The sequence below is a fragment of the Bombus vosnesenskii genome, unplaced genomic scaffold (genome assembly GCF_011952255.1).
Source record: "Bombus vosnesenskii isolate JDL3184/JDL3185 unplaced genomic scaffold, Bvos_JDL3184-5_v1.1 scf7180000013265, whole genome shotgun sequence".
NCBI lineage: Eukaryota > Metazoa > Arthropoda > Insecta > Hymenoptera > Apidae > Bombus > Bombus vosnesenskii.
In genome coordinates this window covers 8903929-8919754 of record NW_022882925.1, presented here as the reverse complement: position 1 = coordinate 8919754, position 15826 = coordinate 8903929, and the positions used below count along the sequence as shown (strand labels likewise).

At 37.0% G+C, this 15826-nt stretch overlaps 1 protein-coding gene across 3 annotated transcripts in view; it reads right to left on the bottom strand.

The window, feature by feature from the left end:
* The window catches only part of LOC117243415 (furin-like protease 1), a 231742-nt gene that overhangs the window by 12866 nt on the left and 203050 nt on the right, over nucleotides 1-15826 (bottom strand). For 2 of the 3 annotated variants that reach the window (XM_033510883.1, XM_033510882.1), the window contains exons 7-12: nucleotides 11590-12007; nucleotides 11397-11514; nucleotides 10794-10875; nucleotides 10333-10543; nucleotides 7907-8644; nucleotides 4159-4437 (exon numbers count right to left, since the gene is read on the bottom strand). In XM_033510883.1, coding sequence (XP_033366774.1) covers nucleotides 4159-4437; nucleotides 7907-8644; nucleotides 10333-10543; nucleotides 10794-10875; nucleotides 11397-11514; nucleotides 11590-12007 — 1846 coding nt within the window. The remainder of the gene's footprint in view (nucleotides 1-4158; nucleotides 4438-7906; nucleotides 8645-10332; nucleotides 10544-10793; nucleotides 10876-11396; nucleotides 11515-11589; nucleotides 12008-15826) is intronic. The other variant, XM_033510884.1, reaches the window with a different exon arrangement.

Below are 15826 nucleotides of genomic sequence, written 5' to 3'. Positions count from 1 at the left end.
TAAAATTATTTCAACTTTTCAAAAAAGAAGATATGTCTTTGTTACAAAAGCACATTTTTCTTGGCACCCTATAAATATAATTTAGGATTCTCCAAGAGAAACTCACTTAATCACATCGAATTTTCGAAGAGAAAATTTCTATAGTAACATTTCATAGTTTAGCGAGCAAATATTTTTTCCAAATATATCTTTCGGTTCATTTATATAAATCACTAAAAAGATTGGTAAATTACATTAATCGTTTTATTACTTTCATTACTTTCTAACCGATATTTCTCATATCTTCATTAACTACATGATACACGTTCCTATGTGTATATGTATTTATGAAATATCGAACTGGTACTGCCAGCGAGTAAAAGGTTCTTATTGCAATCAAGGCAGTGTTTTAATTTAAATTTTCGCCGCTTACTCATGGAAATTAATTTCACGAATTTCGTTATACGACCAGAGCATTGATGATTTTGTATTTATTCTCTCATCTTGGCGGAATCATGATTTCATAAAAATGAAAAGAGCATAAAGAGGTTAGTTTATGAGCATCTGCAAGCAATTAGTGTATTTTGGGACCAAAACTCCGAATTAAACGATCTCTTCTGTCTTGATTAGTGGTGAAACCACTTCAATGAGAAAGGACCCATTCTGATGTTAGCTCGTCTTGTGAAACGTTTGCAAGCTTGAAACCAAGAGATTACGTTCAAGGGGTATAAATGATGTCCCTTGTCAACGGTAGGGTAACTCCAGTTCCATGCAGTTAACAAAATATTTGGAACAGTCTCTGTACATTGTGGATTACTCTCCTAATACATCAAGGATGATTTTCCATGATGACAGCCCTTTTGCCATTCCAATTTTCACGCGTTATATTTGATCAAACAAGAACGCTATTCTTGATATCATTCAGAATATTAAAGATTGTAGAATATTAAAGAATATTAAACATTTTAGAATACAAATTCGGTCGAAAAATTGATTTGAAAATACACAATAGTATATTTTTAAACATTCCGCAGCCTTTTCTTCTTGTACAATTTCAACAAACAATCAGCATCTCTTTTGTTTCCATTTTCATTTATTTAATGCAGAGAATCGAATCATCGATCGTTACACAAACATCGATGGAATGTAATAAATAGTTTTTCTTTTCTCGAGTGAACAAATTATAGTACATAAAACGATCATAGGCTATATTTTTCTTCCCACGTTTTTCGCCCGAATCAGTTTTAATAATCTTCTAGAATTAGTTATTCGATGAATTATTCGTAATTAAATTTTCTCTTTAGCATTATTTATAGAAACATATTGCATATTGGATAATTACTTTGTCAAGTAATTTGTTAAATATCAGTCCTCGTCTCGACAAACTTTTTAATCACTATTCAACCGTTTCGATATTTCGAGATGTTTGATAAATATCTTCGAATTTTCCATGAAATCTACACTTCAATGTTTACGTTGTCAGAAATAAATTGTTGTTACCTCGTGTAACTGATGTCTGATAATTCACGTTGTTCAACGGCGAAATGTTTTCGCAACGTGTAATCCCTAATCGCAGTATACATTAGTTTTACAAAATATCAGTGAAAGTCTGCGAAAGTACTGTTAAAGGCAATTTACACTAACACGATGGTAATATTGAATAAATTCTACGAATGACTTTAAAAGCCTGCTACTATCACGTGACATTCATAGTACAGATTATCGTCCGAATTCAATGAAGGCAAATTCAATTTATAACAAATTCATAATTACTTTCACAATAAAATCGTTGCAGAACATATATCTGTCGTTCGAGTAATTAGAAGTACTAGACCTATATAGTTACCGATAGATCTTTGAGAGTTCCACGAAATTGTAGATATTTAGCGAAGTAACATGTAGTGCTCCGTTTAGAATCGAAACTGGGAGAGAAAGGGGGGAGAGAGAGAGAGAGAGAGAGAGAGAGAGAAGAAAGGATTTCGCTGTTACATAAATATGTACTTTACAGGTCAGCATCTAGTCTTATGTATCTTCTTCTCGGCTGTTTGCATCAGCCGGTCGTAAACGCTCTGTTACCTTCTTGTTTCCAGCAGTGTTGATAGCCCCAGCTGCTGTTCCCCTCTCTTTAGGTAAGCAAAGTTGCAGAGACAGACAGGGAGAGAATTCGACAGAAAAGAAAATGAAGCAAAGGGACAGAAGGAAAGAGCAAGATAAAAGTAAAACGTTTGGAAAAAAGCGGAGAAGTGGAAAGGAAAGAGATGAAAAAGATGCGAAGAGAAACTCTTTGGAACACGTTTGGTCGTTTCATCGATCGATATACTCAAAGAAACTATTGTTGTTAGGCAGACATCGCTAGCATTACCAAATGATTAAACTATACTTCCCTGTTCTCCTTTTTCGAATTTTCCTGGCAAATTTTGCTCGCCTGTGCGCACCACACTTCAACTTATCAAACGATTAATATTTTCTACGCACAGTCGTCGTTCGAGCGTTTAACATTCACCGTTTCTTAGTTTTAGGCTGGTTTACTAGAAGATTGATGTATACAAATCTTTGCTCTTTGAATTGAAACTAAGTGAGTCCAAATTTGTGAAGGGCAATGTACGTTCGTAACAGTTGGATATTAATCGCGTACGAATCGAATCTCAAAATTTAAATAGCTAGATTATTTCCATCGAATGTTTGCGATAAATGGATTATGCAGTCGAGTAGCTTCTAATGATTAATTGGCTGTTTAGGAAATCGAGTGGGAACGATTCTGCGGGATGTGATTTTATCGATGAAGATAGAGTAACGCGATGGTTACGCGAGGTAATTTCGCCAGGATCTGTCTGCGTGAAGTATCGAGTCGAACTTCACTGCATGGGCGCGATCTATCGATGTTGCATCTCTGTAGTGGCAGTTTCGCGAATTGGTTGTTTTTGCATTACGTAGAAAAGTGTCATCGGATGTTTCTGAACAATGTGGAACGTCATATCGAACGTGGTTATTTTTTTGCTGAAAGGAAATAATTTTATTTTCAATCGCACTCAGAGAAAATCGAGATCGATCTCGGTGGATAGATCCTTCGTTAAAATTCATGCTGGTAAAAGCGTAACTCCGTGTTCTTTTGAAAATAGTGGCTAAAATAGTAGTTAATGGAATAGAGAAATATCAGAAAAAAGAAACTTTGGTATTTCTAAAGCTAACCTTCTTCAAGAGTAACGGTCGGAACTGAACAGTCATCGAAAAATAGCAGAGTTTACTTTTTCCCGCGTAGTTCGATTAAAAATGATTATCGAAGCGTATCGCTTTCAGAGAATATATATGACCGATCGAATATCCATTTTAAATAATTCATCGGTATGAAAAATCAAGAGGCCGCTGCATATTCAAAAGAATCGAGTTATAAATGTTCCAATTCGACGAGGTCCCGATCGTCAAATCGATTTTCTCATATGCTCGATCCGCCAGCTATCGCTCAATTACAGTCCGAACTCTTCCCTATCGAAAGAAACTGTTGTTTAGAGCTTCTCTTGTACGTGCAGACAAAACTCTTTCTACACGCATACTCTTCTTACACGATGATAGAAATTCTCATACACGACACTTAATTGGACTAAATCCTAACCCTAGAACGACATACGTTAGTGAGCGAATTGGGCGTCCACTCGAGAAATCATGGTGGACAAGGCCCGTAGGACATTTTAAGCTCGATGTTCGGCACATCATTAGAGTTCTTTCTCCGGACGGGCAGAAAAAAGCGTCTAGGAGAAAGCGGAGTTGACACGACGGTCGACAATGTTTTATCATCGAACGACGATCATCTTCGACTCATGTGGTTAGGGAAATCACAAACACACAACATTGTTCGGGCGAATCGCGAGCGTCGACACTTGGCTCGAGCTCTCGTTTTCTCATTTCAAACTGTGAACCGAGAGGGCAACACGTCGATGTAAGGATATTATCATGAGCACCATGGAAACCCTGACGACCTGTCAATCGCTAAGCTCTCTCCGAAAGTGGCCATTTTTACGCGCGACAATGTCGTCGTCGTTGAGAATGAACCCGAGGTGTTGTCAGCCACCTCGAGATCACTTTCGTTCCGAACACCCAACGAATCCTGCCAACTGGTTGCCAGGTTCCCCCAGCTGACTCCGGCGAATAGGTAGGCTAGAACGAGTAGAATGAGGCACCCACCTAGGCACCTGCCACTTCCAGGATCGATGCTACTGCAACCGCTGGTCTGGTTTTCGGTCGTCGGTCTTTGTACTTCCTGATGGGACACACATTCTACCTGCTGGCTACCTGTCCATGGATCGGTCACCACAACGTTATGCCTTGCGCCTATTGCCGAGTTGTCCACACTCACATCCTGATGATTCACAGAGGATAGTGGTTTGTCCTTATCCAGGTCGTCATCCAACTCCAACGACGTCTCCGTGCCGTAGAAGATTAGCTTGAATTCTTCGAGGGTGTCTGAAATGTTGCGGTATACCGTTAGATTCCGTTTCGTGAGATCGCAAGTACAGAGTCGCAGGGAAATCGTAAAATGGACACATATGGGCATGCTGAAACTCAAAATGTTGAAAATTGACAAAATACCTCAAAATACCAATAGTGATATGAAAATGTAAAAATACTTAAAAATATATGTATTTCGTTCAATCGGGTGTGGTATATTACATCGTGATAAGTGTAATGGTAGTGCTAATTATTCTTGACTGCGTTATTTAGGACTCAGAACCTCAATCTGTGTGCCACGATCCTTAAAGAAGTTGTAGAAATGCTTGCTAGCAAATTTTGTATAAAATTTCATCATAAAGACATTTACCATCGTTAGGAAATAAATATTTTGAAACATCTTGTCCTAGAATATTTCTCTCTCCTACTAGAAAATGTTTATGTTAAAGCTCTTTTAGTGCGAATAGGGTAGAGTGCATGCTATTCGATTCTTACAATATAGATTCGTAATTCGAAAAGGGTCGCGAAATTTTGGCTCCGAAAATATAAAAATTCTTATACGGCTTGTCTTTTTGGTAATGATAACGAATTAGAAAAAAGGTATAGATAAATTATATTTTAAACATGCTGCTATCAAAAAGCGTACTTATTATATTTTGACCATAATATCTTAAGCATCATGTAGAGCGAATTTTCGAACGATAAATATGTGATTTGGAAAAATAAACAGGATCGTGTTTGAGTAAAGAAGAAGGACTTAAAGAAACTTAAAACAATGTTGTTTCAAACTTAATGGTACGTGGAAATTATTCAATGTATTGATCTTTTTTGTCTTGTACTGTATGGTGTAATAGCTCCACGCGGAAAATACTTTTGAATACGTATTTCATAAAGGGTTTCATGAAAAGAGATTCCAATTAAAATTTAATTTCCGGTGTTACAGGGATTCTAATTTCAATTTTCTCCCCAGACACGCAGCGTAGAAAATAAAAGCATATTGAGCTCTATAGCTTCTCTTTTAGTATCTTTTTGTAAGTCGATTTTCAAACGAATCGAGTAATATTTTCATTGAAATGCTATTTCAATTTTTCTTCGCAATGAAGTAATTCAATAAAGAAAATGTCATTAATTAAGAAGGATTAATGTCCTTCCGAATCATATATCTTCTCAACGTGATATATTTGTGTTTTGTTTGTCTATCTTGACAAATTCGGAAGAATGATAAATTATCGAAAATAATTTGCAGCAATTTTAAGTTTTAATTATTACCTTGGTATATTCTCACGAGAAGTGACAGGATATTAATGATGCAAGATATTTAATAATTACAAACAACAGTTAAAAGAATATTATACGTTATAACTTGGACTAAAATCTTTACTCGGATACTTTAATTTGTCATTTTATCTCGCAAATTGTACATTTTAATGGGTTTTCCTTGATCAAATATTTATTTGTTGACAATATTCCCAGCAAATAATTCCATTTATAAGGTCTAGATTTCTTCTCATTTTCATTATCAGTATTTTATGCTCATATTGAAATAATTATACATTCAAATAATGTATATGTGTATATGAAAAAGATTTAATTGGTAGAAGTGCAAATAGAACTATTGTGGATTCGCGATGCTTGGAAGAGTTCTCCGCGTTTTCTTAATGTCACTATGGTCTAACGATAGATAGGTACTTCTATTTGACGTGACACGAGTGCACTTTGCATTATCCAACACATATACACATACACATAAGCGCGAATCTGCGCGAGGATCATTCGCGTGAATCATGTTTCATACAGTAGATGTTTGATGTATTCGATGCAAGTGTCTCGAGGTGTGGTCTTGGAAAAATGATGGCAGTGAAATGAGTAAAGTGAAGAGGGTGTCAATGTCGTTCCCGCCAGGGAACTAATAAAGCGTTACGATGCTGCTTAAGGAATTTTATTCTTACTTTCAAGAACAGGAACAGGAAGTGGATTAAAATGAAGTAAATTCGGGCGATAAGAGAAATATTAATAACGGAACCCGCATTTATCATTGTACTAATGCAATTTTGTATAAATGTCTATAACGTGATTTCTTATGTAAATATAAACCAAAAATTAAACCCGAATTTCCGAACGTTTACATATTTGTTGGTTTTCCTTTCTTTTTATAATTTTTTGCCTATCGATGGTAGTAAAAATTTTGTTAGAATGATAAACAATGGGCCTCGAGTATCCGAGTATCCGATGAAATGCCAACGAATGTAACTTGTATGTAACAAAATGTAACAAAATGAAAATGTTAAAGGCCAATAAGGGGTTAGAGGCCCATAAGTGGATATAATATTGCTGCTATAAAAGATCAATATGATCTGAAGACTGGTTCTTATTTCTGTATATTGATGTTTACACGATTTACGTGAACATTATCTGTATAAAAGTAAATTTTTGAAATATCGAGAATCGAGTAATAAAGTTTTTAATAGCTTTTCCCATTATAAAAGGCGTGCCATGTTTGTTATTTAAAAAAATAGTGATAAATAATTAATAATTGAATAATCATTTTAACATAGTTAACAATATTTATGTGCTATGCAATCTGCATACTTCTAAGCATACTTCTACTAAACACACATTTTCATGCATGCAAGCGAACGGCTTAGTTCAATAGCTTTAACAACTTTGTAATTGTAATACTCATTGAAAGGCTAAATTTTCATCTAAAATTTACGGAAAATAAAGTTTCATTCAACGATACTTAAGAAGAAACGTAAGAGTACATGCAGCAAAATTAGTTAAACATTTTTATTATGAAATTAACATAAAAAGATGTTAGCGAATAACAATTTAACGAATACAGAAACTATATCAAAGAATGCAAACTGAAACGCTATTCGATAATTGTAGAGTTCACATAGTAAAACCGATGTAAGTACCATTTTCTTCGATTATCTGTTTTATGCTATAAAAAGATATCTTAGAAACATTGAAAGATATGGATTTTTATACAATAAAAGGGAATACATGAAAATAAGGAATAAATGAAAAGTACCGCTGGAAATACTTAAAAATTATCTCAAAGAATACACAGATACAAGTTATAAGGAGACACATAGCATATGAACAAAATGAACAATAATTACACCGAAGTGCGCTTGCAATAATATAGGAACAGTGAGGATAAGAGACAAAAAACTAAATCATATAAAAGTTCACTGAATTCTGTAATTTTTCACATGGATGCACTTCTATTTTACACAATTTGACTACTTTGGCGAGATGCGACAAAAGAAACTGCACGCAACGTGCATCCGTGGATGGTGCATGCACCTTAGACATAGTTCTCAAATTTTTGTATCATCAATTTTGACACTAGAAGTGTTTTCCCAAGCAAATGGTCTCGAAAGGGAATCGTTACCCTAATAGAGTTGTAATTCATTCTAAACCATTCACGGATTGCTCGTTACGTTAACGTAGGCCTACGTCAACTAAAGAAGAATACCCTTGTCTAAGTTCTTCGAATCGAACTGTTCGTCCTGAAGCAATTCCAGACCCTTATCCCTGGTTGCGTGCTGTTGGCCAGCTCCTCTAACTCCAGCGTAAACGGGATAGAGTGGATAGAGCTGTTGAATTTTAGGATATTGCTGGAAGATGGCTGGCACGTTGTTGATAACAGGTTTCGCTGGTGGCTCCAAGAGAATAAGGCCTCTTTGAAGGGACGAGGCCGTCGCTATGTCGACGATTTTTTGTCTGCTGGCCACTTTGGTGGTTAGAATCGTGGTAGATGGACTGGTCTGGGTGACCGTGATAGTGATTGGACTAGGCGTGCTTCTTCCTCTGGGTCTGGACGTGATTAAACGAATCTCCCCGGCGACGTTAGGTCCCCTGGCTACTGTCAACCCTCTTAACGTTTGCACGGTGGGCTTTGGCGTAGGTTTATTGGCTGATTTGCCATTTTTGTGCTGACCACGCGCTTTGCTCTTTCTCTGAGATTGTATCTGCGCATTGACCACATACGGCGGACTAAGGCTTCCGGATTTCTCCGACTTATGTTGAGTCTGCTTGATCTTCGAGCTCATCAGGGAGTTTTGTGCCTTCGAGAACACAGTTTCCCGTGGTTTAACGAAAGGTCTTCTCGGTATGTTCATCCCGGCAGGATTGTACAACGCGTATTCCGTGCGATCGGGCAGCGTTGACGTTCCATAGAAGATCAACGCCCATTCGTGGAGCGTTGCACGACCTGATGAATGGTTGGTCGTCGGAACAGGATGCAGCACGAAATTCCAAATGATGATTATAGTTTCAGTGATAAAATCAAATAAAAGGTAATAAATTATACGGTAAGAAAGATAGGAGCTATTAAATTCTTTCTAAATTCTTTTGATCATTTATACACTATCTTTGTAGAATCTTTTCGCATCCTAACCTGAAATAGTTGATTACTTATTTATTATACGATAATTTTCGATTATTCATCAAAAACGAAACGTTTCGTCTATATAGATACACCTTTCTTCAAACGATTCAGAAGCAGGTGATGCAAGTAATCCTACGGGAGAATATTGTACAGTCGAGCTTATCAGTGGTTGGGGATTAGAAAATCATTGACGACCAACAGGTGCAATTCCGAGGCCGGCACAATATTGTTGTTGGTCGACGACGACGATGCTGAAGCGGATCTCGCTAGCAATGTACAAGGACTCAACGCAAACGCGACGTGTAATGGTTTGAATACCTGTACTTGGAATGTATCCTGCATATTACGTGGTATAATAGAGCAAGGTTCTATCTTGCGCATGGATACATCAGACTACAAGACTGTATGGGATTACAAGCTCGCGTTAACTCAAACTTTATGCACATATCGGCTTTAACGGGCTTCTAGCTTCAAGTGGTTCTGACGATTTCACCCTTGCACAAGGTCAACTTCCCCTAGTAGTTCATGAGATCCATTGCTGGTGAATGCCACCGCGAGGGAACACGCTTCGAACTGGAAATTACGCCCTTGGGAGATAATGCAGCAGCTTACGTGGTCCCACGTGCATGGTTTACGAGAAATTCCCTTTACGTCTTCCAAGATCAGATGATAAGATAGCAGCTGGATGTTACTGCATACGCCAGGCGTTAGAATCTACGGATCTGGTCATGTAACCCTATCAACCTACATCGCGTTTCACGGTTAATTTTATAATTTCAAGTGAAACGAATCGTTGTCCTATTATGAGAATATATACCGAAGATCGTACTTGTAATTGTTTTTCAATCCTTTCGGTACTGTTGATCCTTTAAAGTAAGGAATTTTTAACACGTTTAGGATGACAACAAAACCCAAGAAACGCTCATCTTGTGTTAGTTCGTATCGTTATTTTATACATTTTGCTTTTGGTGGCCCAGTAATGATGTTACACTGTCAGATAAGGGTATCCCCTGATGACCCATAGAAAAGTCATGCCATTCTAAACATGTTAAAAGTGATGTGGTATGTTTAACGTATTTATCTACCTTGGTACTGGACTCTCGAAGATTTCAAAACTTTTGATACCTACTCAGCAGTTTCATCCTATCGCGTTACTTTAATGATGACGGCGATGATGTGCAAAACACCTCGGCCGTGAATATATCTGATATAGAGAGGGTGTTTGGAAAATAAAGTTTAGACAAATGGATGTGAGAAACAGATGAAACCGACCACTGGGTAGAGTAAATGTATTTTGGAAACACAACGAATCGTTATTAATATTAGAAAATCGAGAATATAAATTACGATTTATTGTTTCGTAAGATCGTAATTTGTAATTGGTCTTTGCGAAAAACGTAACAGGATATAAGCTCTTGAAAAATTTCTGATCCGAACGAGGTTACATTCGATGTATCTGGAAATGTATGCGATGAAAGGAAGGAACAAAAAGCCGGATACAATGGACTTACCTTGGTATCGACCTTCATTGTGGATTTCAAGCTTCCACGTGCCGTGTGGCCTTTCTCCCCAAGTGTGAACCGACATAAATGGCCATTGATTGAAACCAGCCTTTGAGATGTCGTGAGGCCTTTTCGCAAGGAGAGTACTCTTTGTACCTTGCGGAGATGTTAGCTGTATTTGAAGATCTCCTCTCCTCGAGGCCATCAGTGAAACCTTTGCCTAGAAAAAATGTATCGTACGTATATTTATAACGATCAACAATTTATCTAATCGTTCCAGCAATGATTTTATTGTCACATAAATATTCAATAATTTTAAATGTATATATTCTTTTTGAAACTTTGTGAATGAAGTGCGGTACGTGCGCATAGAAAAATTTAGAGTAATTTCACGTCTAAACGTGATTGAAAGCATTCCAGAGGAAAACTATTAATTAACACTCTATTTATGTGAGTGACACAGTACTTACCTGCACGTGCTCGAGAAAATTAACGCCGCTACACTCCTTGACGTGCAATTCCAGAGTTAGCTGGCTCTTTGGTGGTATTGGCCTGTGCGTACATATGAAATTTAGGTCAGCTGTAGAAACGAAGACAGGGAATTCCACAACCTTATTTTTCCTTTCTTTTAAATTCTCATTTCGTCGACTAGGTTAAGAAAAATAATCATACACCTTATTTTTATCGTCGATAAAATTCGTTTTCATTTCGACAGCGAATGGTCTTTGGAATCGTCTGTATTAAATCGGGTGCACGTGTTGCAGAAGCTATTTCCTGGGATCAGTTTATCGTTATCACGGTAACGCAAAGCGAACAATACGTGGCAGAAATAGTGATGAATCGAATTGTACCGTCACGTCTCAAATAGTCATTTATTTCACAAAAGTACTGGCTTCTAAATTGTATTTGATATTTTTCGGTGACTTAACTTTCAGTAAATCGTCTTTTTATTGAAGAAAGAAGATATAATCTCGAAAGGAAATTACGTTTCTCCCTTCCGTTGGATTTTGCAAATTTTTCTAAGAAAACTCATTCGAACGTTTCAAATAGTCGTAATGCATAAAATAGCTAACCTGCCCATATGTGGTGCTGAAACCTCGCATTTGTGTTGTTCCGGTACCGTTCGCCATCTTCTGGCCAAGCGAACCATGGCAGCGGCATCCATCAGCCCATAGCCAAAACTATGACTCACTAAACAAAGATTGGACAAATTTTTAAATTAGACTATAATGCGTACTTTATACTTATATTTTTTCAAATACTTACCGTTTCTTCCAACTCCGTTAGTTACCCAATCTATTGCTTTAAGATTGGCAGGTTTCGCTGTTCTGACGACAATGTGTTGCATATCCCTCCAAGTTAGCTCTTTGTTTGCCTCGAGAGCGAGAGCGCAGATACCAGCAGCTAAGGGAGCCGATGCAGACGTGCCCGTATGACTGCTCGTGCATAAATGATGCAGATCAGTGGTCACTACTTGTTTCTCTCCCGATGAGCCGGAACTGTAGGTGGTAGCGAGAGTGGAGGAACAGGCTTCGCTGTACCAAGGCACATGACCATATTCTGTAGCGCTGCTGATGGACAACGTCCAGATGCTGTTCGTATAACCATCGCAGTTGCAGTTGTCGTGATCCCTGCCGCCGTTTCCTGACGCCCAGACGAAAATTGACCCTTTACCGTTGCGACCCTGACGATCAAAGCGACGAATTTAGCGAGGCGTCACCAGCCGTCTGGTCAAAGAGCCTTTCATACGCTGTGAAAGGTTCAATTGATCGTTTCATCTTAAGAAAACGCTTTTAGTCTTCGATTTTCCTCGATAACGAACTTACGCGTAATCGTTTTTACCAATCGAATCGCTTTTTTATATCTAATCGTTCTGGATAAATGGATAACTGAAGATGAGTTCTTTGAGTGAAACACACGAAGGAGAAATTTATCTATAGGTTTTTTTTAACTGTTTATTTGAATGTAAAATGTATCCACGTGTATCATATACCTATACAGATTTCAAAGCAAAACGTACAACGTATAATTTTATTGTAAATCGATAACATATGTCCTTCTTAACGAGGAAATATTAATACGAGGACAAATTCCAATGCTCCTTTTAGTTAGATATCAAGTTTGCACCACTTCCGATATCACTACAGTTATGACCATCAAAGGGCCATCCTTGAAATTATTGGATTAGTTATGGCGGTATGTTAAACGCAACTTCGATACACTATATGCTCTCATTATTAATACACAGTACATACATACCTGATGACCTCCTTTAACGTAGTTACAGTCAGTATACTAGTACGAAATGCACTTTGATTTCGTGATATTTTTCCTTTAGAGATAATTTTTTATTGTTGTCAGAAAATGTATCTTTTGTATGAAATCACTTTTTTTTAGATCGTTTTTAACTAAACACATTGTATTGCATGTCTAATCTATTAAATTTAAGAGAACGAGTTAGAAATTCATTCCACTGTCGTCTCGACAATTGCGTCGAAATATCTCTCGAAAATTTTAAGCTATTTCAAATATATGACATATTTCGCAAACTACCGCTAGCAGTAACTGTCTTTATGAATATTTAACAGTTAGCTTCCTATCGAGCAAAAGTGCTTTAAATCCAGAAGTAACAGTAATTATACTGGAAAGATAAATTCATATTTGGCTACGACACTACCGGGAAATATCGTTGCATTAACACGAAAATGGAAGGTAAAAAGATATATACATTCAACTATTATCTTTTCTATATCTATTCAACTATTATACAGACATTCAACTATTATCGAATGTCGTAGTTCTTTGAATAGAGATTTCTTATAAAGTTATTCATGAAATAAAGCACATAAAACATGCGAATGAAAAATGAAACATCGATACTTCAAAAAAAAAAAAAAAAAAGAAGTGAGGAAAGATAAAAATAGTACTCATATAATGTGTCTCTCTCTCTCACACACACACATACTTTTTTTTGCAAACGAAACTTTTTGTATTAGCTTAAGTACTTTGTTATAGAGATATTTCAAATAACTATAACTATGCTTGAAATACATGTTTCCGTAAAAGGAAAAGGAATGGCAAAAGGAAAAATTTTCCTTAATACGGTCGACCCGTGATGTACCGTTCCTCGAGTGTTTGCTTGCTTTCATTCTAGAGAGAATTTATTTCTGCATATTTAATAACAAGCAACTTTTGTGGAATATAAACGTTTATCCTATAAGCCCGTTGACTCCTTAAGGATTTACCAAATGAACGACAAAATGAAAACAGTTTGCTTAGGAATATTAGGATAATGTATGTTCAACAGTCATTTTTAAAACGAGCATTTACACAGTGCTTCATAATACAAACATAATATTCGCAGAGAGAAAAAATTTATAATAGTATTCTTTCTCTTACAGAATTCTTGTTATACTATTATTTCTATGGTCAACGCTAGAGAATGGAGGAAATGTATGGTTTTAAGGGCTCTATATGTTTAAAGAAAATTTGTAACGTTTCTTGAATAAAAATCTTTTTAAAATACTTAATGTTCCACTTTCGTAGTAAATGTACTGTAAATACCATATATGTACGTACTGATATTGTGAAATTTTTTTCTTGCTAACAAATATTATAATTTAATATATATATGTCGGAGATGAAAGGAAAACCAAAGCCTTTCCTTGGAAATTTTGGGAACATCCTCTAGTACTCTAGCCTAGATTTTATCATAGCTGCAATTGTTCGAGATTTGTGATAGCGAGATTGGGCTCGAGGTGACAATTGGTCGCCGAACGTAGCTACGGTCACGGGATGGACGTTTTGCCTAACGGAGGTCTGGAGTGGTTGTATGGTTTTTCCGAGAAATGTGGTTGTGGCGGCATGCGGCCTCGGGAGCGGCCCTAGCCACGTGTAATTTTGCCTCGGAGGTGCCGATATAATGGGACATACATTATATTAATAATCAAACTCCAGGCAGAAACTGCCTAGCAACAGCGTTTGGAACCTTCTCGATGCTTCCAAACGAGTACAGAAAACAAATGCAATCGTACAGCGAGAAAAATCTCCACGAGGCTGGCTTTCGTGCTATTGCCTTGGAGAGTGACACATCGATCATTTCAACAATCGTATTTTGCGCCTAAAATTAGTCTACGTTTAGTAAGGAGTTATCCTGTTGACCGTGGATTCGTTTGAACCCAAGAACATTGTTAATAGCGTTCATTAAACTTATTATTCGTAAAACATACTATTCATTAAACTTACTATTCGTTAAACTTATTATTCATTAGACTTATTATTTGTTAAACTTATTATTCGTTAAACTCTAATATTCGTTAAACTTTGTAGCAGTCTTGTATATACGTGTAAATATAATCTCGGCTTTGTAAAACAATGGCTAATCCACGTGAAGAGTTGTTACGCGCCCAAAATTCTAACCATAACCCGACATATATATATATATATATATATATATTTCGCAAAAGACAACTGTCTTTCCTAAATGTTTGTACAATTAAAAAGTTCAGAAGGAAAGTTATCTGTCCTCGAATAAAGTGAGACCAAAACTCATTGAATTCAGATTCGAAAATTAAAAAACAATGGTCAATTCTAAACACGGTAACCTTTATTATCGGTATTATGCACAGAATGGTTAAGTAATCGTTCTCTTACAAGGTGCCATGACCATAACTAGCTGAGACGTACTTTCGCAGCTTTGAAAATCTTGCCTGGAAGATTTCTATTTTCTGACTTTCCGGTACAGTTTTAACGAATTCCTCTTTCGGGCAAAAGCGACTTTCAATATTTGCATATGACTTACGGCTACTTCGCAGTGAGCAAGAATAAAATGGTAATGCGTGCAGGTACGGAAGCTGACAAGTCGCTTAAAAGCACCCAATTAGAAACTTTCCGTGGGCTGATCTCATCGACCGAGTCTGTTAAGGTAGGTCTAGGGAAAGAACTTCCTCGTTGTGATATAATCGTATCATGGTTTTCCCGGCAACGCAAATGATTTCGAAAGAATTATTTTTCGATTAGGTTCGTACCTATCGGTACCGTTAATCTTCCTTCAGGAATGGTTTCTCCCGGCTAGTTTCATCTTCTTTATATCGTATTATTATATACACATGACAAAAATTATGCTTTTATCTTGTATATAACCTAACATTATAATTTTGTAAATAAATTTGTGTTCACGTTGTTACGTCACGAGGCTTACCACAGGCTGTATTTCTAACCGTCGCTCGCGGTCCTACAGTGTCGCAGGCAGATCGTCTTATCTGCCCGACGGAACATATACAATGTATGGATGAGCGCATAGTTGTCGCGAAGCAGCGAGATCTAGAAACGTCGATTTTTGTCCGTTACGTTTTCCACACAAGAAGGCGGCGTACGTGATCATAGGCGCGAACGGTGGCGTGACCCGAGCATAGTGGGGGTCGTCTTCCAAAGAAGACAAAGAAATAATCGAAAGGCAATCAGTCCCTTCTGACGAGCCAAACGTTATACATCGAGAGATCTG